This window comes from Culex pipiens, chromosome 1 (assembly GCF_016801865.2).
Source record: "Culex pipiens pallens isolate TS chromosome 1, TS_CPP_V2, whole genome shotgun sequence".
In the NCBI taxonomy this organism is placed as follows: Eukaryota; Metazoa; Arthropoda; class Insecta; order Diptera; family Culicidae; genus Culex; species Culex pipiens.
Window position 1 is genome coordinate 41,461,159 of NC_068937.1, and position 24,169 is coordinate 41,485,327.

The window sequence follows — 24,169 nt, forward strand, 5'->3', positions numbered from 1 at the left end:
TTGAGGGTGCAATGGGTAAATTTTATTCTCGACACAATGAAACAGGAAGAGAGCTTACAATTAGACGACTTAAATAAGGAGAAAGTGGTTAGCAGCGGCAACGTAGTGCAATGTTCCAAAGCTACCGAAGATCTTTTTAAGGAATGGTCCATCTTAAACCTTCAACTGCCCTCCTACAGCTCATCATCCAAATCGTCACCCTCCGGGGGAAAATCCCCAACCTCAACCGCGTTGACCTTCACAAAGCTCCCGTACTTCGGTCCACACTCAAAGTATCGCTTCCCGTTGCTACTGCCATCGTTCACCCCGAGCGGTTCGTCAAACTTGACCCCCAAAAACATGCCCGGCTTCCCCTCCAGCTCTCCCTTGTACATGATCGTACCGAGTCGCGTCGGTTGTCCCTTGGTCGTCACCTTACACCGCGCCCCAACCGTGGCCAGTTCCAGCTTGGCCGCTTCCTCCGCCTCCTGCTGCTTTCGTTCCTCCTCCAGCTTGGCCATCTCCTCCTCGTTGTACTTGCCGAGCTTGTTCCGGCGCAAATAGTTCCGCACGCTGTCCTGCTTCTTGTCGTACTCGTCCTGGCTGAGCTCGAACTTGGCCACGTTTTCCTGCACGAACGCAAAGTTGTCCGTCACGTGCACCCGCATGCCGTCCTCGATGGGGTAGCGGCCGAGCAGGTGGTCGTCCTCGTCCAGGCGGGCCACCAGCCGATCTCCGCTGAACAGTTCCAGCTTCATGGTCGCCGCCGAGCCGCCCGTGATGGGTTCCAGTTTGGCCTGGCGGAGGGAAAGAGGGTGGAGTGATGGAAGTAGAGGAAATTCATTAAGTTTCAATTTTTAACTTTGAAATTCGGACCAATATCGTCAGTTTAAAATTACAGGCATACCTATTAGGTGACACTTAGAGAAATTTATTTCGATCGGTTCGAATTCTTTGTGAAGCTGTATCACCGATACTAATTGCCCAATTTTCAAAGTTCCTGAGAAAAAATTATAGGTACGACATTTTCCAGGGGTTCTATTCTTTCAAGAAGTATTTTAAAAATGCAAAAAAAAAAATCGGAAAGAAATCGAAAATCTATACCTAAAAAAAGTCGAAAGCGATCTTACCAAAACAAAACTAAATTGTGTATTTTTCGATTGCAAATTCGACTTTTCTTTAAAAAAATGTTTTATAATTTTTTTGTTCAAATTTTCTATATTTTCCAAAAAGTATATATTTTTTTGAATCGTACAGTCCAGACTCGTCTATCCTAAGACCTCGGAAAATTGCACTTTGGATAAAATTTCGTTGAGCTCGCCTCAAACTACTCTTAAGAGATTTAAAACTTTTAAATCCAAGATGGCGGCCAACATGGCATAACTTTAACGAAGGCACCAAATCGATCAGAAAACCACTTCTCAAGATACAGAGTTTCATAAATTTGCATACCCATTTTTTTTTATAGCCAGTCACCAATATTTAATAGAAACTAGTATGGAAAAACAAACGATGCAAAAAAGGAACTCATGGACAATGTTTCATCCAAATAAAAAAAAAACACAAAAAAGTCGATTTGCAAAGTCGTAGAACGAGTAATTGCGATCAAAATTTGTAATAGCATTTTTTTTAAATTACTCATTCTGACAAAAAAATTAAATTTAAAAGTTTAAATTAAAAAAAATACAAGGATTGAAGAGTTAATATCTGGAGTTTTTTTTAAAAAAGGTCTAATAAACCAAATTTCCAGTTTTTGCTTTTTGGGTGTTTTGAAACCGCCTTGAGTCAGGGGTATTAAAAAAACACCCAAAAGGCAAAAACTGAACGTTTAAAAAAAAGCTCCAGATATTTTCTATAAAATGCAAAGTTAAAAACAATTTCAAAAAATTTCAAGAATCTAAAAAAAGTCAAAGTATTTAAAAATTAAACATATATAGAACATTTAGATTTGAAAATGTTTTCAACATTAAAAAAACAAGTATAAAAAAATAAAAATTCCAGGTTCTAAACAATTTAGAAAACTCCCAAAAGAATTTAAAAAACTGAAATAGACAACTTGTGATATTGAATCATTTTAAACATTTAAAAAAATCAGAAAACTTCAGAAAAAATAATAACTTTAAATTTAAAAATTAGAAATTAAATTTACAAAAACTTACAAAAGAATTTCAAAAAGTTTAAAGAATTCAGCAAAAATTAAGAACATAAAAATTTAAAAAAATAGAACATTTATTTCAAAAATTTAAAAAATTAAGAAAAAAAACCTAAAAATTTAAAATTTTCTTACTTTTTGCTTATTTTTTCACAAATTTCATGAATTTTAAAAAAATCAGAAAACTAAAAAAATAAACAACTTGAAGATAAAAACGTTACTTAATCCACCGGAAGGTGGTTGCTGCCTTCCTCCTAAAAGCCTTGCAACCACACACTACGAAAGCTTTGGCTAACGCTTACTTAGTAAAGACACTATACATCTGAGTGCTGCCATCTAGGTATGATAAATTTAATGAACCATTTGAAAGCACTGCAGTGTTTGTGTGCGTGCACTGAGCGTAAAGTTCCGACAGCTATCCGCCGGAGCTTTCAAATTATGTAAATAATTACCCTTTTTAGTATCAACCAAAACAGTTTTTCGAACATATCTTTTAAAGTACTGCACCAAGCCGGATGAAATTTAAAAAAGACTTAAAGAACCTGAAGGCAAATCCAAAAACATAGATCCGGACAAAATCGGTCGAGCCAGTTCCGAGAAAAGTGAGTGAGAAAAAAAATTCTACGTCCATCCACACGCACAGACATTTGCTCAGAATTTGATTCTGAGTCGATATGTATACGTAAAGGTATATCTGGGAGGCTTATTTAAAAAGTTCAATTTTTGAGTGATTTTATAGCCTTGCCTCAGTGAGGTGAGGAAGGCAAAAAGGGTTAAAAAAATAAGATTTGAAACATGAAATTTTTTAAACTATGAACACTTGAAATTCTAAAATTGTACTTTTTTAAATTTTAAAATTTTAACATTCTACAATTTTAGAATTTTTAAATTTTAATGCTTTTGAGGCTTGGAAATTTCAAAACCTTAAAATTCAGAAATTTTAGTAACATTTGAAATTTTTGGAAATTTTAAGATTTTGATGCATTCATTTTTTTAATGTTAGGAAATTTAAAATTTAAAAAATCATAAATTCCAACATTAAAAATTTCTGAAAATTGTGAAATTTTAACATTTTGAAATTCTAACATTCTAAAACTTTGTTTGTTTAAAATATTTAAACTTTGAAATTTGAAAACTTAAACATTTTAAAATTCTAAAAAAGTTACTTTATGATTTTGAAACATTCTAATTTGGAAACTTTTAAAATCTATAATTAAATGAAATACAGTCCAGACTCGATTATCCAAAGGCCTTGGCAACATTTCACTTCGGATAATCAAAAGTTAGGATAATCGAATCACGAAAAACTAAAGCCATGTGTAAATTTTTATGTACAACGATAAAAAACACGATTAAAAACAATTTCTGATCACTTTTTTTATTTTAACGCAAAAAAAAAAAATGTCAAGACAACATTTTTTCGATGGATCAACTATGGTCCCCTTGGAACGAGCTGTCAAGTAGGACCTTTTATGTCAAGAAGGGCCGTGAAGTTAATTAAAAAAAAAATTAAATCAATTTTAAATCCTTTGCGGTCATTCAAAGGGTCATTGTATTTAGAAAAATAAGCTTTATCGTTGTAAACAATAATATCACAAATTTAAGCTTAATTTTAGGACCCAATTGGCAATCAATTGGGTCCTAAAATGAAGCTTAAATTGCTGATATTATTGTTTTCAGCGATAAAGCTTATTTTCTGAGTACAATGACCTTTGTACGACCACAAAGAGTTTCAAATGGATTTTTAAATCAATTTTGAAAAATTAACCTCGTGGTCCTTCTTGACAGAAAAGCTCCTACTTGACAGCTCGTTCCAAGGGGACCATAGTTAATCCATCGAAAAAACGTTGTCTTATCAATTTTTTTTGCATTAAAATGAAAAAGTGATCAGAAATGGTTTTTAATCGGATTATCGAGGCTTCGGATAATCGAGTATGGGCTGTATAGTTAAAAAAATTAAAGTGAGATTATGAAACCTTGATTTTTTCTTTAATTTAAAAAAATTAACCAGAAAAAATAAAATGAGATCTCTGAAATCAAGCCCAGACAACAAGACAAGACAACATTCTTTCGGTGGATCAACTATGGTCCCCTTGGAACGAGCTGTCAAGTAGGACATTTTCTGTCAAGAAATGCCACGAAGTTAATTTTTCAAAATTGATTTAAAAATCAATTTTAAATCCTCTGCGGTCTAACAAAGGGTCATTGTACTCAGAAAAATAAGCTTTATCGCTGTGTACAGTAGTATCACAAATTTAGGCTTAATTTTAGGACCCAATTAAATTAGTGTTTAATTAAAATTAACAGTTCTACTGCAGGATGTTACATTTGCAATTCAGAGATTTGGAGAACCTTTCAACTGAGATTTATATTTTAAAGTTTAGATTTTGCTAGCTCAGTGCTCTTTTAGGGAAAATAAATTTGAGAAAAAAAACCCTAGATTTATGTTTGACTAAGTATTTTAAAATTCTAACATTTTGAAATGGTTCGACATGTTTAAAATTTGGAATTCAGAAATTCTTGAAAAAAAATTAAATTTTTGTATTCGAATTTATAATTTGAATTTGAGATTTCGAAACATTCAAATTTGTAATGTTACAAGATTTTCCAATTCTTGAATTTCAAAATTCTAACATTACAAAATTTTGATTTATAGAAATTTTGAAATTTGAAATCATAAACATTTATTTTTTTAAATTTTTGTATTTTTTTAAACTTGAAAATTGTGGAATTTTAAAACAAAGTTTGATTTCCTTATTTTTTAAAAATTTAAGCAATTTCCAAGCCAAAAAAAAACTAAAATTTTGATAAAAAAATGAGAATCTTAATTTGTTTTAAATTTTAAAATTAAAGATTTGCAATTTTTTATTTTTGAATTTTCGAAAACTAGATATGCGGCCCTATGAAATTGGCTAACAAAACTCCAAATAAAAATTAATAATTAAAATTTAATATGCACTGCCCAAATTAATTGCAATGAGCTAACACCAAAATCCCACCAACGTGCATCACATGAACCGTAAAATTTGGCCAAACTCCCCGCCGGAACCCTATAGATCCTATCGATTCTATCTCACCTTGAACTCGGAAATCTTGAGCGATTTGCTGTACCGGCGCTCGAACGAGATGGCATCGTTGTGCGAGTTGGACACGTTAATCTTCACCACGTCGTTCCCGCTGATGACTTGCACGGCGGCCATTTCGGGGCACGTTTTGGGCTTCTTTCCGGCCGATTTGCTAGCAGACGGGGTGCTCCGACGGTTTCCGGTTCGCGGGGGTGTGTGTTCTTCACTTCTGCGACGGATGACTAACTTTTTGGAGAAGAAACAACAACAAAAACAAGATCAAGGTGGTGAAACGAAAAGAGGTGAGCAAAATCGAAAAGGCTTTTTCGATCAGCTGTCAAAAGTTTTGGGATTTTCCTTTGCTGCGTGATTCCAATGAAAACATTTGTCATCACAAGAAAGAAGTTGGACGTGTTTCGAAGTTTTCCCGTGAAAAAAGTGAAAATTCCCTTCTGCATTCCGGATTTGCCATATTCCAGCTAGAGGTTTCGAACCAGAGGAGCCAAGATGCCAGATACAGTGGACGGAGGGGACATTCCCAAGTCGAAGAGACCCTCAGGTGAGATTTTTCCCTTCACATTTTGCTGGTGGTCCTAAAAGACGGAAGTTTATCGATTTTTTCACCTGGGGAAAATAATCGATTCCGTCGAGGCGATCCTCAGACGAGTTAATTTATAATTGATGGAGTTCAGCCAACTTCATTGTTCAATGCTCCATTAAATTACAATAACTCCAACATGAGTCATGGCCTTGAACTCGGTCGTGTGTACTTACGGTATTTTTATCTTTTTTGTTATTCTCTTCCAGACTCGGCCTTCAAGCAGCAGCGACTTCCGGCGTGGCAACCCGTTCTCACGGCTGGGACCGTTTTGCCCGCGTTCTTCGTGATTGGTATTGCGTTCATTCCCGTGGGAGTGGCTCTGCTGTACTTCTCCAATGCTGTAAGTATCAATTCACTTCCGGTTTTGCAATAATTTTTACATCCTCCCCTCCTGCCAACCCAGATCACGGAATTCGTCTACGACTACACCAAATGCCTCCAGGTCGGCTCGCAAAATCTAACCTGCGCCGAGGTCCTCAGCGCCAAGGAGGCCGAAGAGTGCACCTGCATCGTAAACTTCACCCTCGAGAAGGACTTTGTGGGCAAGGTTTACATGTACTACGGCCTTACGAACTACTACCAGAACCACCGCCGGTACGTCAAGAGCCGCGACGACGACCAGCTGCTGGGGCGTCTCTCGCGCACCCCCTCCAGCGATTGCGCCCCGTTTGCGTACGCCGACGAGAACCAGCTGCATCCGATCGCCCCCTGTGGAGCGATCGCCAACTCGCTGTTCAGTGACACGTTCGAGCTGACGTCGCACGAGCGCGGCACGGTGCCGCTGCTGAGGACGGAAATCGCCTGGCCTTCGGATCGGAAGATCAAGTTCCGCAACCCGGAGGGAGATTTGCGCGAGGCGCTGAAGGACTTTTCGAGGCCGCGCGACTGGCGGAAGGAACTGTGGGAGCTGGATTTGGACAATAAGGATAATAACGGATTTCAGGTATAGTTCAAAGTCTGTGAAAACGAAGTTGAACAATCTTACAAACCCATAACTATTACAGAACGAAGACCTCATCGTTTGGATGCGCACGGCGGCGCTGCCCAGCTTCCGGAAGCTGCACCGTCGGATTGATCATGAGCACCAAAAGTTTGAGACCGGGTTGCCGAAGGGAAACTATACGCTGAAGATTAACTATTGTAAGTATTTGGGGGCCTCGAATATTGTCTGAAAATCGGTAAATCGTCAATCCAAATGGTGTCTCATTTCAACATATTTACACTACATTTAATATGCTGGTAAGTGATTATTTTTATAACAGTGATCAAACTTTATGGAAGCAGGCCAAGGGCGAATGATGCTGATGATACCTCTTCAGTTGACGCCCAGGCGAGGAACATCCTGGAAGGAGCGTCACTGACTACGTTCGTAGTCCTGTTAGATCATTCTTGATCAGGACATTATAGCTCTGGTTCCTTGCAAGTGTCCTATTTTCTTACCTCCACGTTGGCATGGTTTCGTCATTATGATGACAAGGAGTAACCTAGCTGGTGGCCTGTGGAAACGACTCGTAAAGTTTTGACCAGCAATGGTTGGAGTCGAGACGGCTAAAAGAAAGGGGCGCGCCAATGTGGGACAGGGAAGTAATTTGTGATTGTAGACGGTATTGTTTTGATGCGCAGTATGTTGAGTCAACTGCTGTGGATGTACTTGAACATCGCAGAACGGGGTTTCTCTTCTTTCAATTTCAGCTACCACCTATCTTCTGTTTATTTTGTTTAACTGATTTTCTAACGCGGCTTTTGTTTACTATCCTTCATTTGATTTCGATTTTACTTATTTGATTCTCTTATTTCTCAACGCTTTTCCACTCTATTTTACCAATTGATGCTGCTGTAACAAACTGTCTGCTTTCCCTTAATTTGGCAGCGATCTCAATTTTGTTTATCATGTAAGGCACTTCTTTATTTATCTATTTGAATAATTTCTCATCTTCCCTGTAAATTGCCCTCAATACAATCTAAGCTTGTTTGTTACCTCTATTTATTAACTATAGTTAATTTCTTTATCTACTTCAAATTACTATCTTTCTTTTACTATTGATTCTTTATATTTCTTTCACTGTCCATTGTTTTCAATCTTCACCTATTTCTTCAAACAAGTGAGGTTCGAGTCCTTACTCAATATTGAATGATCAAAGTCACACACATAGCACTATTGTACTTTTCGTAATCTTTCACGCAGAAAAATAAGGCATATTTGAATCAACAAAACGTTTTGTTGATTTGAAAATCATGATTTTTGTTGAATCAACGCTAAACGTCAAAGCAGCTTTTTCAAAACAACAAAAGACTTTTGTGGAATTGAGAAAATCAAGGTTTGTTTCAACGCAAAATCGGCGTTGATTATATTCAACAAAAATTTTGTTGATTCAAACCTCGTACAGGCTGATTCTACGAAACATTTTTCTGCGTGTTTGAATAACATGCTTAGGTCCAAAATATTGTAACAAAACACCGCGACAGAAGAAATAGCAACAGATTAACACGACTCAACATTAGGGAAGATTTCAGGAGAAAACAATGCACAGTAAAATAACAACTAGTTTTGCCTTCCTCACGTTACTGAGGAAAGGCTATAAAATCACTCGAAAAATGAACTTCTCAATTAGACCTCCTAGACCCTTATTCAGGTATACCTATCGACCTATCGAATCAAATTCTGAGCAAATGTCTGTGTGTGTGGTGGGATGTTGATCAAAAAATTGTCACTCGATTATCTCGATATTGGCTGAACCGATTTTGTCCGTTTTGGCGTCATTCGATCCGTCTTGGGGTCCCATAAGTCGATATTAAAATATATGCAGTTTAGTTAAGTACTTCAAAAGCTATGCTAAAAACCCGATTTAATCCCACCAGGGGTGAGATAGAGCCTTTCATACTAAAGAATATAACTTCTCTCAATTCACAACATCGACTTGATACAAAAAATCTTATGATGAAAGCAAGGTATTATTAATGATGTGTTTTCTAAAAGAAATTGAAAACGCAATTTTCACCTATCGAATATTTTTAATCGTACAAATTCTTAGTTTCCAATGCGCAAGTGACGACACACACCGCGGTTTTGGTTTTCTAGTTTTGGTACGAGCCCAAAAACCGAACAAAGCAGGCGCAAAGCAAAACCGAGTTAACCGCACAGTGGGAAGCTTGCCATTCAGCGTCTACGAAAGTGAGAGAGTCAGAGATAGATATTTTTACAACCGCACCACTACACACTCATTCGCAATACCTTAGGTAGATAGCCATTGGCGTCGCGAGCATTGAAAACTTTGAATACGATATAAAGCTTAGAAGCTTCGAAAGCTCCTATTGGAATCCAATGAACTCAGTTAAATAAAACGACACGACAAATGAAGCCTACTTAAAGGCGATTTTAGGAGCACACGGGAAACAAATTGATTGTACCCGGATGAATGTCCTATGTCAAAAAAGTTTTTGCATTAACATTGGACAGTTATGCAAAAACGGACAGAGCAAAAAAAACCGAAAAGCTACGATATCTTACATGTTGAAGGAAACATCGGTAGACAAGCTACTACGAACGAGTATAAGTCGAGCCGAAACATATGCGCCAGCATTCTCGCGCCAGTATTCGAAGCTCAACTTGACAACTTGTCGACTTGGCGGCGAAGCGTCGAAGCGTCGAAGCGTCGAAGCGTCGAAAATCGATGCAGTGTGATTTTTTAGCGATTTTTCGGTTTAAAATTCATGCTGAATCGACATATTTACGAAGCTGGAAATGACGTCCTGGCTCAAAGTAAAACCTATACCTTTCTTTAGTAAGAAAGGCAAAAAGTAAATCGTTCTAAAAATTGATCGGGATTGCCGATCGATGTCTAATTTATTTCAGATGCTCACTCATGGTCTGTACTATGAATGTAGCAAGAAATTTCGAATAAAATCAGAAATGAAAAATGTTGGCGAAGGTCACCAGGTGGGCTTTTACCTTTTTTTAGGGATTTTGTTTCTTATGGTAGGTCAGTCAAACGGCTCTAACTCCAGAACCATATTATGAATCTGGATGAAAATTTGGGAGGTTGTAGAGCTCGAAAAATGCAATTTTTGAGATAAATAAAAGATATGAAAATGAAAAAATTGGACCATATTTTCATTTGAAAACTGTGTATTTTCTGGAAAAGTCTGGCCGCATCCGAAAACAGATGGATATTTCGAAATTTGCGCGGCAACTCGCCCAGGTTCAGCACACTAGCTTTCATCTGCATTTAGGAGAATCGAAATCGGATTTATGGGAGCTGAGAACGGCGCGACACAAAATTTTGCAAAATTTTACCACATACGAACATCACTCGACCTCCACGGAATTTATTTTCTCAAAATTCGAGGGTTCGAGATAGACGAGTTCTGTCAAGGTGAATCGATAGAGCGTCGAAAATCGATGCAGTGTGATTTTTTAGCGATTTTTCGGTTTAAAATTCATGCTGAATCGACATATTTACGAAGATGGAAATGACGTCCTGGCTTAAAGTAAAACCTATACCTTTCTTTAGTAAGAAAGGCAAAAAACGATTTTAACAAAAGTCCGGAAGATTGTAAAAAGGGTGATTTTTGTAAGAAAACCCGTCATGGTATACATTTTCAGAAAGGTATTTAAAAGACCTTTCCAACTTTGAAAATCTGACAAATCTATCAAAAGTTATACGCACTTAAGTGTTATTTATACGCTTTTTGGAGGCCGGATCTCAGATATGTTGATGAAAACGTTATCTGGATCTCTCATGCGACCTATCGTTGGATAGGTATGCAAAAGAGCTTTCCAATGCGTCCAAAACATTGAAGGTCTGACAACCCTATTAAAATTTTCTAAGCACTTAAGTGTTATTTACGACTTTTTGCATTTTGGATAGCACCCTTTAAATGTGAGGAAGGCGCCAACCACCTAAGGGTGGATTAAGTAACGTTTTTGAATTCAAACTAAAAATAAAACAGTTTTTGCTTTAATGAAAGTTGTTAGGCACACTTTAAATGGTTAGGCGCTTATACTTACATCAAACCCTACGTAATGTACCACCCCCGGCCGAGTTAAAATGCGTAACAGGAAAAGAAGATGTGTATGCCTGGCACGAACACTCAAAGCGTGTTCTAGCGTGTTGTTCGTACTGACTCAGAGCATGGGTTAGATGTAGGTGTAAGGGCAGTGCGTGTTTGTCGGGAATCTGGTGCATAAGATCGGCCAAGGCCCGTTCTTACACTGAAAATTGCGAATTGCGAATTGATATGTTTTAGAGGACATAAAATGTCAACTTTTCAGAAATTTCCAGGTTGTGCAAAAAATCTTTGAGCGAGTTATGATTTTTTGAATCAATACAGATTTTATCAAAAAATCGAAATATTGGTCGCAAAAAATTTCCAACTTCATTTTTCGATGAAACATCAAATTTGCAAACAAAAATCAAATTTTCATAAAGTGCACCGTTTTCAAGTTAAATCCATTTTTAGGTGACTTTTTTGAAAATAGTCGCAGTTTTTTATTTTTTTAAATTAGTGCACATGTTTGCCCACTTTTGAAAAATATATTTTTGAAAAGCTGAGAAAATTCTCTATTTGGTGCTTTTTTTAACTTTGTTGATACGACCCTTAGTTGCTGAGATATTGACATGCAAAGGTTTGAAAAAAGGAAAATTGATGTTTTCTAAGTCTCACCCAAACAACCCCCAATTTTCTAATGTCGATATCTCAGCAACTAATAGTACGATTTACGATGTTAAAACATGAAACATTTGTAAAATTTTTCGATCTTTTCGAAAAAAATGTTTTCGATTTTTTTTTAATCAAGACCAACATTTCAAAAGGACCAAATATTCAATATTATGCCCTTTTGTAAAGTTAGTCTTGATTTAAAATTTTCGTAAATATTTTTTTCGAAAGGATCGGAAAATTTCACGAATTTTTCATATTTTAACATTTAAAATCGGACCAAAAGTGGGAAAACATGTGCACTAATTTAAAAAAAAATGAAAAACTGCGACTATTTTCAAAAAAGTCATTTAAAAATAGATTTAACTTGAAAACGGTGCCTTTTATGAAAATTTCACTAAAGTACTTTTTGATTGCAAATTTGAATTTTACATTCAAAAATGAAGTTGAAAAATTTGTGCGACCGATATTTCGATTTTTCGAAAAAATCAGTATTGATTCAAAAATTTATAACTCAGTCAAAGATTTTTTGCACAACCTGGAAATTCCTGAAAAGTTGGCATTTGATGTCCTCTAAAACTAAAAAAAAAAAATTACAAAAAGTTAAATAAAAATCACCAAAAATGTTCTTACCGTGTACAATTTTTTTTCCAGTGTAGTCCATATCCATACATACAACGTTGCTGAAGACACGAAATCGATCATAAAATTCCTTCAAAAGATACAGATTTTTAAATTTTCATACATAATTTTTGTATGGACAGCTGCCAAATTTGTACGGAAAATTATATGGACAAACTAATGATGCAAAATGGCTTCTTTGGGCATACCGAAGGCACCAAAAAAGTTTCAGTCGGATTAAAAAATACAAAAATTAAAATTGAAGAAAAAAGAGCGATTTCGTAGAGAATTGCTCCCCTTTTTTTATTTGTTTTTCTAATCTGTCGTCCAAAAAATTAAAAATAAATATGAACAATTTAAAAGTGTCTTGTTTGATTAAAAATGGAAAACTAAGTGTTTTAAAATGTATTGAAAACAATTCATTGTCGATTGCGCAAGTTTTTCCGTTTCTTTGTTATATTTGTTTCCTCCTTAGTGCCAACTGCTAATAAAAAACGTTACTAAATCCACCTTTAGGTGGTTGGTGCCTTCCTCGCATGCATAAAGTGAATATAGTGTAGCAGCCTCAAAAAAGTGTATAAATAACACTTATTTTCATCAAAATATTTGAGATCCGGTATCAAAAAAGTTTATAAATAACACTAAAGTGCTCATAACTTTTGATAGGGTTGTTAGATCTTTAATGTGTTGGACGCGTTGGAAAGATCTTTCAAATACCTTTCTAAAAATGTATAGTATGATGGGTATTCTTACAAAAACCACCCTTATTACAACCTTCCGATGTTTAGCTGAAATCGTTTTGTTAGCATAACATTTGAAATACTTTTCTAAACTTCATAATATTAACTAGGGTCTTGTGGGACCCCAAGACGGATCGAATGAGACCAAAACGGTTGAAATCGGTTCAACCAATCCAGAGATAATCGTGTGCATATTTTTCGGTGCACGGACTCACAACCAGGCACACGCACATACATTTGTTCAGAATTTGATTCTGAGTCAATAGGATACGTGAAGGTGGGTCTACGAGGTTGAATAAAGAAGTTCATTTTTCGAGTGATTTTATAGCCTTTCCTCATTGAGATGAGGAAGGCAAAAAACGTTTTGCTAACCTCCTTTGAAGATTGTCTTTATAAAATTTTAGACGAATTGGAGTTAAAGATTTGATTGATTCATATTTTTTATTTTTAAAAATCAATCAGATTTGAATATTTTTCAAACATTTGACATGTCTGAAATATTGAAAAAAGAAAAAAAAAACTTTAAACGTGATTGACCTACTTGAAAATGTACAGGGTTGTTACGGACGGCGCGGATCGCGCGGATGGCGCGTTTCGCGCGGATAGCGCGGATCTGGCGCGGATTTGCTGGCTAATTTTGCTCAGGCGCGGATTTCGCGCGGATGGCAATTTTGATAAATAAATTAATTGAGAGAGATAGAATTACTTTCATGTTATTAAGAAAAATATTATCAGGAATTACGATAATTTGTTTTTTTCCTTTGAGTGCAAGAATTTCATATTTTTTATTAATTGAATTTTCTTCTGAAAATGTTTATTTGTATTTTCTTGGTACGAAACGTGGAAAAATGAAGATGAAGATTATGTAGAAATTATTTCTTATGTTTCTTGTCATTTCTTAACATCTCCTGCTCCGAATATTTAATATCTTTTGAGGTTTGAGTAATGATATTTAACCTTATTTATTTTTCCAGTATGTCCAGTAAGGATTTATTAAATTTTTAATGTCGTAAATCAAATATTACAAAATTTTTCCGAAGATATAGACATTAGAATGTGTAACAAAAAGTATTATTGGGGCTTGTTCTTGTGGGCGCCAAATATGAGCTTGATTGGACGTAACAGAAGCTGGCCTCCACTTTCGAATTTTAGATGGAATTTAGAAATATGGAATTGAAATGGAGTTTAGAAATATTTTTTTTTTCTAAATTTAAACATTCTTGACGAAAATAAAAAGATCAGAACATTCCAAATTCAAAGCTTCCGAAATTCAAAAATTCGAAACTTTTTTTTGTTTTAATGGTTTTTATAAAAAAAAAAATCAAAATACATATATTTTTTTTCGAAATTTCTAAAATTGTAATTAAAAAAAACTGAAATTTCTAAATTCAAAATTTAAGAAATCTGAATTCAAATTACCAAAAATTTGGGTAATCACAAATTTGAATATTAAAAAAAAACTCTAAATTAAAAAGTTAAAATTTAAAATCTAGAAAATATCAAATTCAAAACAATATACAGTCGACTCTGTATATTGTAGAAAACAACAAAAAATATTTCTCAAGTCTAAAATAATTTTAGTATTCCTAAGCTTTTTAATGATTAAATTCTTAAATTCTCAAATTCTTAAACTCTCAAAATTCTTAAATTCATAAATTCTTAAATTTTTAAATTCTTAAATTTTTAAATTCTTAAATTCTTAAATTCTTAAATTCTTAAATTCTTAAATTCTTAAATTCTTAAATTCTTAAATTCTAAAATTCTTAAATTCTTAAATTCTTAAATTCTAAAATTCTAAAATTCTAAAATTCTAAAATTCTAAAATTCTTAAATTCTTAAATTCTTAAATTCTTAAATTCTTAAATTCTTAAATTCTTAAATTCTTAAATTCTTAAATTCTTAAATTCTTAAATTCTTAAATTCTTAAATTCTTAAATTCTTAAATTCTTAAATTCTTAAATTCTTAAATTCTTAAATTCTTAAATTCTTAAATTCTTAAATTCTTAAATTCTTAAATTCTTAAATTCTTAAATTCTTAAATTCTTAAATTCTTAAATTCTTAAATTCTTAAATTCTTAAATTCTTAAATTCTTAAATTCTTAAATTCTTAAATTCTTAAATTCTTAAATTCTTAAATTCTTAAATTCTTAAATTCTTAAATTCTTAAATTCTTAAATTCTTAAATTCTTAAATTCTTAAATTCTTAAATTCTTAAATTCTTAAATTCTTAAATTCTTAAATTCTTAAATTCTTAAATTCTTAAATTCTTAAATTCTTAAATTCTTAAATTCTTAAATTCTTAAATTCTTAAATTCTTAAATTCTTAAATTCTTAAATTCTTAAATTCTTAAATTCTTAAATTCTTAAATTCTTAAATTCTTAAATTCTTAAATTCTTAAATTCTTAAATTCTTAAATTCTTAAATTCTTAAATTCTTAAATTCTTAAATTCTTAAATTCTTAAATTCTTAAATTCTTAAATTCTTAAATTCTTAAATTCTTAAATTCTTAAATTCTTAAATTCTTAAATTCTTAAATTCTTAAATTCTTAAATTCTTAAATTCTTAAATTCTTAAATTCTTAAATTCTTAAATTCTTAAATTCTTAAATTCTTAAATTCTTAAATTCTTAAATTCTTAAATTCTTAAATTCTTAAATTCTTAAATTCTTAAATTCTTAAATTCTTAAATTCTTAAATTCTTAAATTCTTAAATTCTTAAATTCTTAAATTCTTAAATTCTTAAATTCTTAAATTCTTAAATTCTTAAATTCTTAAATTCTTAAATTCTTAAATTCTTAAATTCTTAAATTCTTAAATTCTTAAATTCTTAAATTCTTAAATTCTTAAATTCTTAAATTCTTAAATTCTTAAATTCTTAAATTCTTAAATTCTTAAATTCTTAAATTCTTAAATTCTTAAATTCTTAAATTCTTAAATTCTTAAATTCTTAAATTCTTAAATTCTTAAATTCTTAAATTCTTAAATTCTTAAATTCTTAAATTCTTAAATTCTTAAATTCTTAAATTCTTAAATTCTTAAATTCTTAAATTCTTAAATTCTTAAATTCTTAAATTCTTAAATTCTTAAATTCTTAAATTCTTAAATTCTTAAATTCTTAAATTCTTAAATTCTTAAATTCTTAAATTCTTAAATTCTTAAATTCTTAAATTCTTAAATTCTTAAATTCTTAAATTCTTAAATTCTTAAATTCTTAAATTCTTAAATTCTTAAATTCTTAAATTCTTAAATTCTTAAATTCTTAAATTCTTAAATTCTTAAATTCTTAAATTCTTAAATTCTTAAATTCTTAAATTCTTAAATTCTTAAATTCTTAAATTCTTAAATTCTTAAATTCTTAAATTCTTAAATTCTTAAATTCTTAAATTCTTAAATTCTTAAATTCTTAAATTCTTAAATTCTTAAATTCTTAAAGTCTTAAATTCTTAAATTCTTAAATTCTTAAATTCTTAAATTCTTAAATTCTTAAATTCTTAAATTCTTAAATTCTTAAATTCTTAAATTCTTAAATTCTTAAATTTTTAAATTCTTAAATTCTTAAATTCTTAAATTCTTAAATTCTTAAATTCTTAAATTCTTAAATTCTTAAATTCTTAAATTATTAAATTCTTAAATTCTTAAATGTTTATATTTTTAAATTCGTAATTCTTGAATCCAAAAAATTTTGATTTCTTAAATTCTTGAATGTCACAATTTTTGATGTCATATTTTATGTTAGAGATTTTGAAATTATGATAAGAAAATATTTTATATATCGGAAATTAAATTTCTTTCGGAGTGAAATTTTAGCGAAGATTTTGGATTATAAACTGTATAAAAAGATAAAGATTGGTATAGATTTTGAATTTTTAGACTTTCGAAATTTTAAATTTTATCATATTAAAATTTTAGATTTTGATTTATTTTTTAGCTTATATTTTATGTGTTAAATTTTTAGGTTTTTAAATATTGTATTTTCTATTTTGAAGATTTTTTTCATGACCCTTGCCTTGACCGTCTCTTGAGGTATTTTTTTTATGGATTCATTGCTTTCATTCTTTTGGAGTCTTTAAACATAAAACGAGTTTTTTGTTTATCAAATACTTTCTGAATTAGTTTTACTTCATTTAAAAATAAAATTTCTTAAATGTTGGTCGCGATATTTTTTTTATGGCGCGGATTTCGCGCGGTTTCGGATTTTAGGTCGGCGCGGATTTGGCGCGGATTTTTTTTCGACTTTCCCGTAACAACCCTGAATGTACATGGGACACTATTTGAGAATTATGCTTTCCTGGTCATTGTCAGTATAATCAATAGAAATTTTGGTAGCCTTAAATAGGGCTAAAGATTTTTCGCGATTTCCCCTGACCGTAAAATTTAGTAAATATCGTGAAATGCCGCGAAATTTTAAATAGTAAATTTCGTTTAATACAAAAATTCAGTAAACGAAAAAGTAAAAATATTTGCAATATTATTTTGTAATCATTGTAAAATTAATAAAAAAAATATGTTGATTGTAAATGAAGTTTTTAATTAAATTGGTTTAAAACATAATACAGGTTTAAATTAAATTTACTTAGCATTTTTGGAATTATCAATAAACGTAAAAAAAACTTTGCCTGAACTTTATTTAAATGCAAAAAAGAAAGCTTTTGTTGAAATTTATGAAAACATGCAAAATTTTATAACATTTATTTTACTAATTCTACTTTAAGAATTTGCTTCGTTATTGAGATATTTTAGCAGCATCAATTACTAAAATCTCAGTAAAATTAACTTAGCTGAATCATAATTTAGCTGACGTAAATTCTGCATAACTTCAAAAAAATCGGCCAATTATTTTTTTTTTGAAAATAAATAATATGTGATAAGGGGTTTTATTTGTATCCTGATTTTCGTGGTTAAGAGCCGTCTGCGCAAAAATGGACATTTTCAGAAGCTAATAACTTTTCAGCAAAAAATCTCAAAAATATGGTGTCTTGGGGAAGGTTTTTCTAAATTTAATGAAGGTCCTACATCTGAGAATTGATAAACAACAAAACTTCAAGCGATTAAAGGGAGAGGTTCCCGTGGTCAGAATGAGCTCAAATTTAGAATTTAGTGATGGGAAAGCCCGGATTTTGACCACCCTAATGGGTATCAAACTTCATGGTTTTCGTTGTCAAATTTGAAAGTATAACTGCATTTGTCCGAACCCAAAACGGCCCGGCTGTGCCCTTGGGGATGTTCCGATAACGAACCATTTTTCTTTCTTCTATTTTCAGCCTACTCCGTGTCCGAGTTCGACGGCACCAAGAAGATCATCCTGTCGACGACGTCGCTGCTGGGGGGCAAAAATCCCTTCCTCGGCTTTGCCTACATCATCGTCGGCAGCGTTTGCCTGCTGCTCGGGGTGGTCCTGCTGGTGATCCACATCAAGTGCAGCAAAAAGTTAGAAGTCTTTTGGGATTTTTTTAAAATAATTTATTAAATTCGCAAATTTATTTCACAGCACCTCCGGCATCAACAGCGTAAGCCAGCGCACACCGTACACATAGGAGTTACTCTCGTTGAACAGCTAAATTGCCCGTTTTGCCCCCCTGCCCGAGTTTGGTTCCCCGTTGTTATTGGATTCTTATTCATCAGAAAATGTGATTCTACAAGGAAGCTTTTTGTCTTTTTTTATTGCGTTTTATGTTTAACAGTAAAGCAAAATGTGGTTATTTAATTAAAGCAACAGTATTTTCAACTCTTTTTTGGTGCTGTTCAAACTAATATATTTTCGCGTTGATTAGTTAAGAAAAACTATTTTAAACGCATTGTTGACAGAGAAAGTAACGAAGCTGTTCACACCCCCCACTTTTCCTAGAACTTGTGACGAGAAAAATCTAAACAAAAATTACACAAAAATAATATTTGATGTGGCAAAATCCGAACCGAGAAATTGAGGTAGAGTTTAGTGAGAGGCACCCTGGTTCATCCGTAGATGTTCACTAACAAAAAAGAAAGAAAGATTTAATCACACACTGACCTAATATCACCTAGAGAAGAGACAAATCTATATCGTTGTTGAAGATTAATTTTAAGCAAGTCGGGGTTGACACCCCAAAACAATCTATTTGAGTAGTTTTATAACTATAAATAAAGAAAAAAAAAACATTTTCCCTTCAAATTGGACGGGAAAAAGGTTCAAACATATTTTACCACACTTTATTGTAAATTGGCGAAACTTTTACAGTTAGGAAGCAAGAAATAATCAAAGTTTATCAGTCCAGTATCAAACTCTCTTAGAAAAAAAAAAAACAACAGCACATAATTAAAAATATATAAAGAAGAAAACACACTTTTCAAAGTGGCCTTGTGTAGTGCGCGCGAGCGATCGAACCGGTAAAAAGGTATTTTAGTGTGGTCTCTAAGCCAAAAAAAAAAATGGAGGAAAACCAAGCAAAATGTATTGAGTAGAAGTGGAACACACTCGCAGAAAATTTAAATAAAGGAAACCAAAAACCTGAAGACCTTCTTTCCCGATTTCTTCCGCCTTTTTCGATCGACGATGATGACAGAAACAAAAAATCGAAGCCGCCAAGAATGACAAATTTGCCTAAATATGTAAATGTTGAGCAGCGTTGTTGGGAAAATTTGCGTATTTTGGCAATTATGGGCCCCGCACAAGAAAGTTGCGAATTCTGCGAGAAGATCTTCCTTCTCCAAAAAGTTGCCGGTGATAACGCAGAACAGGTTGGGGAGAGCAGGTGGGTGACGTGTGTGAGTGTTGTTCGGGTTAGTATGGTAATCAACGGAATTTTTAATTGGCTCTACTAGGCCTATCTAACGAATAGCTCTAAGTTATGAGTCGTGAAACTTTCGTCTTGTGGATTATGTTCCTCATTCTTTGGGACTAAACCTGAGACGATTTTGGTAAACTTAGATAGTAATATGGCGAAATATTGCAGTATCTTTTTATAATGATTTTTGCAGCTTTTAGTTTATGTAACAAGCTGTTCCTTAAAAAAAATAATTCCTTTGTAAAACTTCTTTTTTTCCTGACATTGTCGAATGACGAAACGGCCTACTTTTCATTGGTAAAAATAGCAGTACTGGAAAGTACTTTTCAGCATCCATTTTCGTGCTGAAAAGTTAAACTTTTCAACAATTGTGTTAGAAAGAAACACTTTTCTATACTGATTTGACACTTATCCTAATGGCAAGTATGTAACAAGAATATAAATCAGTTAAAAGGTTGAGAGACAAGCTTTGCTGGGAGCACTTTCAGACCTTTCAAACCCCAAAAAAATAAATGAGCATGTTTCTAAAAGTTAGAGAAATTTCAACTATACAAGATACAATTATCAAACTCAAAACGCCGATGATTTTCATCCTAAATGGGTTTTAAAGGGTTTTAACTGATTTAACACAAAAATAAATGCTATTTGTAGAATCTTTTGACACTCTATGAAACTTTATTTTGCCAGACAAGCTTACTGTTACATTTTTTCTTAAGTGTAATCGTGGAACTTTACGGGTGAAATATTTTAAAAATTTGGATGCAAAGAAATGTAAAATTTCACAGTATTCCCGAATTTCACAAATTTCACGTGTTTCGCGAAGTGTGAACATTCTTTAACCCTAGATCAGCGTGTACTCTTGAATTTGTAGGCACACCTTCTCATGCTACAACTTTTTTTTAAAGCTAACCCACTCGGAAAATAATCTGCCAAATTTGAGTGTCTGGCGCAGGCGGATGTTTGTCGTGCAGTTCAGACACACTTGGCACACTTATTCTAGCCATGTTTTGCGTAACGCCAGATGAATCTGGCGAAAATCGGGCAAAATTTCAGCGAGCTGTCTGGCAACAAAATCAACCGGTTCAATCGGTTGAACCGTGCACGACCGGTTTGTGTCATATTCGCCAGAAATCATGGCAGAAATCTGGGGCAAATCTGGGATAAATTCTGCCAGATGGCTGGCGCAAGCCCCCAGCCGAACGCCAGAAATGCGTCCGCCATTTCTGACCGGGAAACTATCGAGAAATTAAAAGTGAGTGTGTGTGCGTGCAACATGGAGTTAAACTTTTCGAAGTGCCATGGGAACCTTCACAGAAACTGCACAGAAAGTTTAACTCCATGTTGCACACACTCTCGCTTTTAATTTCTCGATAGAGCTTTATGACGTTTCGCGTACACACACTAGCGCACCATTTGATTTTGCTGGCCGGACAAAATTTAACCTCAATCTTTTTCGTGTACGTACACGCAATACATGCGCACGTAGATAACTCAATACTGCCGCTCTAATCGAGTCCGTCCCATATGTATAAATAGCAAGCCGAGAAAAACGCAAGTCAAATTTGTCCCGCCCATAAGGTTATGTGTTGAAACTTCCCGGAAGAGTGAATTTTCTACGGTTTTATGAACAAAGTACTAAAGTTTAATTGTTTTCGAACCAAACTGCATCATTACCTCAAAATTGACGAAATTACATATGAGCAATTCTCTACGAAAACCGGAAATGGAATTTATTCGTATTTTTTGATTTGGCTCAAACTTTGTGGGGCCCTTCCCTATGACCAAATATGCTATTTTGTGTCATTGGTTCACCCATACAAGTCTCCATACAATTTTGGCAGCTGTCCATACAAAAATGGTATGTAAATATTCAAACAGCTGTAACTTTTGAGTGAATTTTCTGATCAATTTGGTGTCTTCGGCAAAGTTGTAGGTATTGTTGAGGACTTTTGAGAAAAAATAGGTACACGGAAAAAAAATTGCAGATTTTTTTTCACTAAAACTCAATTTCCCAAAATACGTATTTTTTTATTTTCGAGATTTTTTGATATGTTTTAGAAGACAAAAATCCGCAATTTTTGAGCCATAGAGAAACATGGTCAAAAAATCTGCCGCCGAGTTATAAATTTTTGAAAAAAATAGTGATTTTTGGGAAAAATCGAAGTTTTATGCAAAAACAAGTTTGACATTACTATTTAATGCAAAATTGAATTTGCAATCGAAAAGTACTTTACAGATTTTTTGATAAAGGGCTCCGTTTTCAAGATATAGCCACCGAAAGTTTGATTTTAGCGAAATATTTGCAGTTTTTCCATTTTTAAAAATAGTGACCATGAGTGACCACTTCTAAAAATATTTTTTTTTGAAAAGTTCAGAAAATTTGCTATAAAATTGTCTAAGAGACATTGAAGATTGGACCTCTGGTTGCTGAAATACAGCGGCTTAAAGAAAAAGAAACACGAAAATTGAAGTTTTCTAAGTCTCACCCAATCAGCCCACCATTTTCTAATGACGATATCTCAGCAATTAATGGTCCGATTTTCAATGTTAATACATGAAACATTCGTGAAATTTTCCGATCATTTCGAAAAAAATATTTAAAAAAATTTTAAATCAAGAATAGCATTTTAATTGGGCGTAATATTCAATATTTGGCCCTTTTAAAATGTTAGTCTTGATTTAAAAATTTTCAAAATATTTTTTTCGAAAAGATCGGAAAATTTCACGAATGTTTCATATATTAACATTGAAAATCGGACCATTAATTGCTGAGATATCGTCATTAGAAAAAGGTGGGTTGTTTTGGTGAGAATTAGAAAACTTCAATTGGGTACTAAAGCCCTATGTAAATTTTTATGTACAACGGTAAAAAACACGATTAAAAACCATTTCTGATCACTTTTTTTCATTTTAATGCAATTTTTTTTTTTGGCAAGACAACATTTTTTCGATGGATCAACTATGGTCTCCTTGGAACGAACTGTCAAGTAGGAGCTTTTCTGTCAAGAAGGACCGCGAGGCTAATTTTTTAAAATTGATTTAAAAATCCATTTTAAACTCTTTGTGGTCGTACAAAGGGTCATTGTGCTCAGAATAATAAGCTTTATCGCTGTAAACTATAATATCAGCAATCTATGCTTCATTTTAGGACCCAATTTTCGTGTTTCTTTTTCTTAAAGCGGCTCTATCTCAGCAACCCGAGGTCCAATCTTCAATGTCTCTTAGACAATTTTATAGCAAATTTTCTGAACTTTTCAAAAAAAATATTTTTAGAAATGGTCACTCATGGTCACTATTTTTAAAAATTGAAAAACTGCAAATATTTCGCTAAAATCAAACTTTCGGTGGCTATATCTAGAAAACGGAGCCCTTTATCAAAAAATATGTAAAGTACTTTTCGATTGTAAATTCAATTTTGCATTAAAAAATAATGTCAAACTTGTGTTTGCATGAAACTACGATTTTTTTTCCCAAAAATCACTATTTTTTCAAAAATTCATAACTCGGCGGCAGATTTTTTGACCATGTTTCTCTATGGCTCAAAAGTTGCGGATTTTTGTCCCCTAAAACATATCAAAAAATCTCGAAAATCAAAAAATACGTATTTTGGTAAATTGAGTTTTAGTAAAAAAAATGTTGATAAAAAATCTGCAATTTTTTTTTTCCGTTTACCTATTTTTTTCTCAAAAGTCCTCAACAATACCTACAACTTTGCCGAAGACACCAAATTGATCAGAAAATTCACTCAAAAGTTACAGCTGTTTGAATATTTACATACCATTTTTGTATGGACAGCTGCCAAAATTTTATGGAGACTTGTATGGGTGAACCAATGACGCAAAATAGCTTATTTGGTCATAGGGAAGGCCCCCACAAAGTTTGAGTCAAATAAAAAAATACAAAAAATAAAAATGGTCGAAATCGGCCGATTTCGTAGAGAGTTGCTCATATGGGACGGACTTGATTTGAGCGGCAGTGTAGGGGAAATATACCCATTTTAATCACACTAAGCCGATCGACCAATTCTCATCACTTTTGCTGTTTTCCGCTATTAAATCAACATTTTCAGATGTATCAACAATGATGGGTTGCTTGCTCACTTTTGTTTGAGCTATTTATTACTTTGGAACAGTCAAAAACATTTTATTTAAGCTGTTATTCATGATAAAAGTGCTGATAGGCCGATAATAGAAATAGGCTGAGAAAGGGTATAGTTCCCCTATTACCTAACTAAACTATTGAAACAAAAAAAAAAAGATTTTTTTCGCTAAATAAATCGGTAATTATGATGAGATTGTAAATTTGCGTGTATTTATTTTTTTTTATTTTAGTGAGGACATATCTTTATACATCATTGGTTTGGTCAAACAAGTCTCCGTATAATTCATATAATTTTGACAGCTGAGCTTGTATGAAACTTTTTCCATCGATTCCTTATGTCCACTATAGCTATAAGGCTAGTATGGAGATCGGAAGGAAAGGGGTCAAGAAACAGCTTTATGAACAGCAGAACAAAGGAGAGGGACCGTTTTCTTGGGGCTTTTCTTCACCCTCTCTGGCTTGCTCTCGCTGCCGCTGCTGCCCATTTGAAT

The 24,169-nt window shown here is 33.0% G+C and overlaps 2 protein-coding genes across 2 annotated transcripts; one reads left to right on the forward strand and one right to left on the reverse strand.

Moving 5' to 3' along the window:
- On the reverse strand, nt 1-5,465 carry LOC120416301 (tubulin-folding cofactor B). Its single transcript, XM_039578056.2, has 2 exons — nt 5,209-5,465; nt 1-776 (listed from the first exon to the last, which is right to left on the reverse strand). The coding sequence occupies exons 1-2, from the start codon at nt 5,329-5,331 to the stop codon at nt 174-176; spliced, it is 726 nt and encodes a 241-aa protein (XP_039433990.1). The 5' UTR covers nt 5,332-5,465; the 3' UTR covers nt 1-173.
- Nucleotides 5,466-5,566: 101 nt separating this feature from the next.
- On the forward strand, nt 5,567-19,305 carry LOC120416126 (cell cycle control protein 50A). The gene is made up of 6 exons (XM_039577834.2): nt 5,567-5,755; nt 6,004-6,137; nt 6,201-6,740; nt 6,802-6,937; nt 18,078-18,243; nt 18,305-19,305. Exons 1-6 carry the CDS (start codon nt 5,704-5,706, stop codon nt 18,348-18,350), a joined length of 1,074 nt encoding a protein of 357 aa, XP_039433768.1. The 5' UTR covers nt 5,567-5,703; the 3' UTR covers nt 18,351-19,305.
- Nucleotides 19,306-24,169: the final 4,864 nt, after the last annotated feature.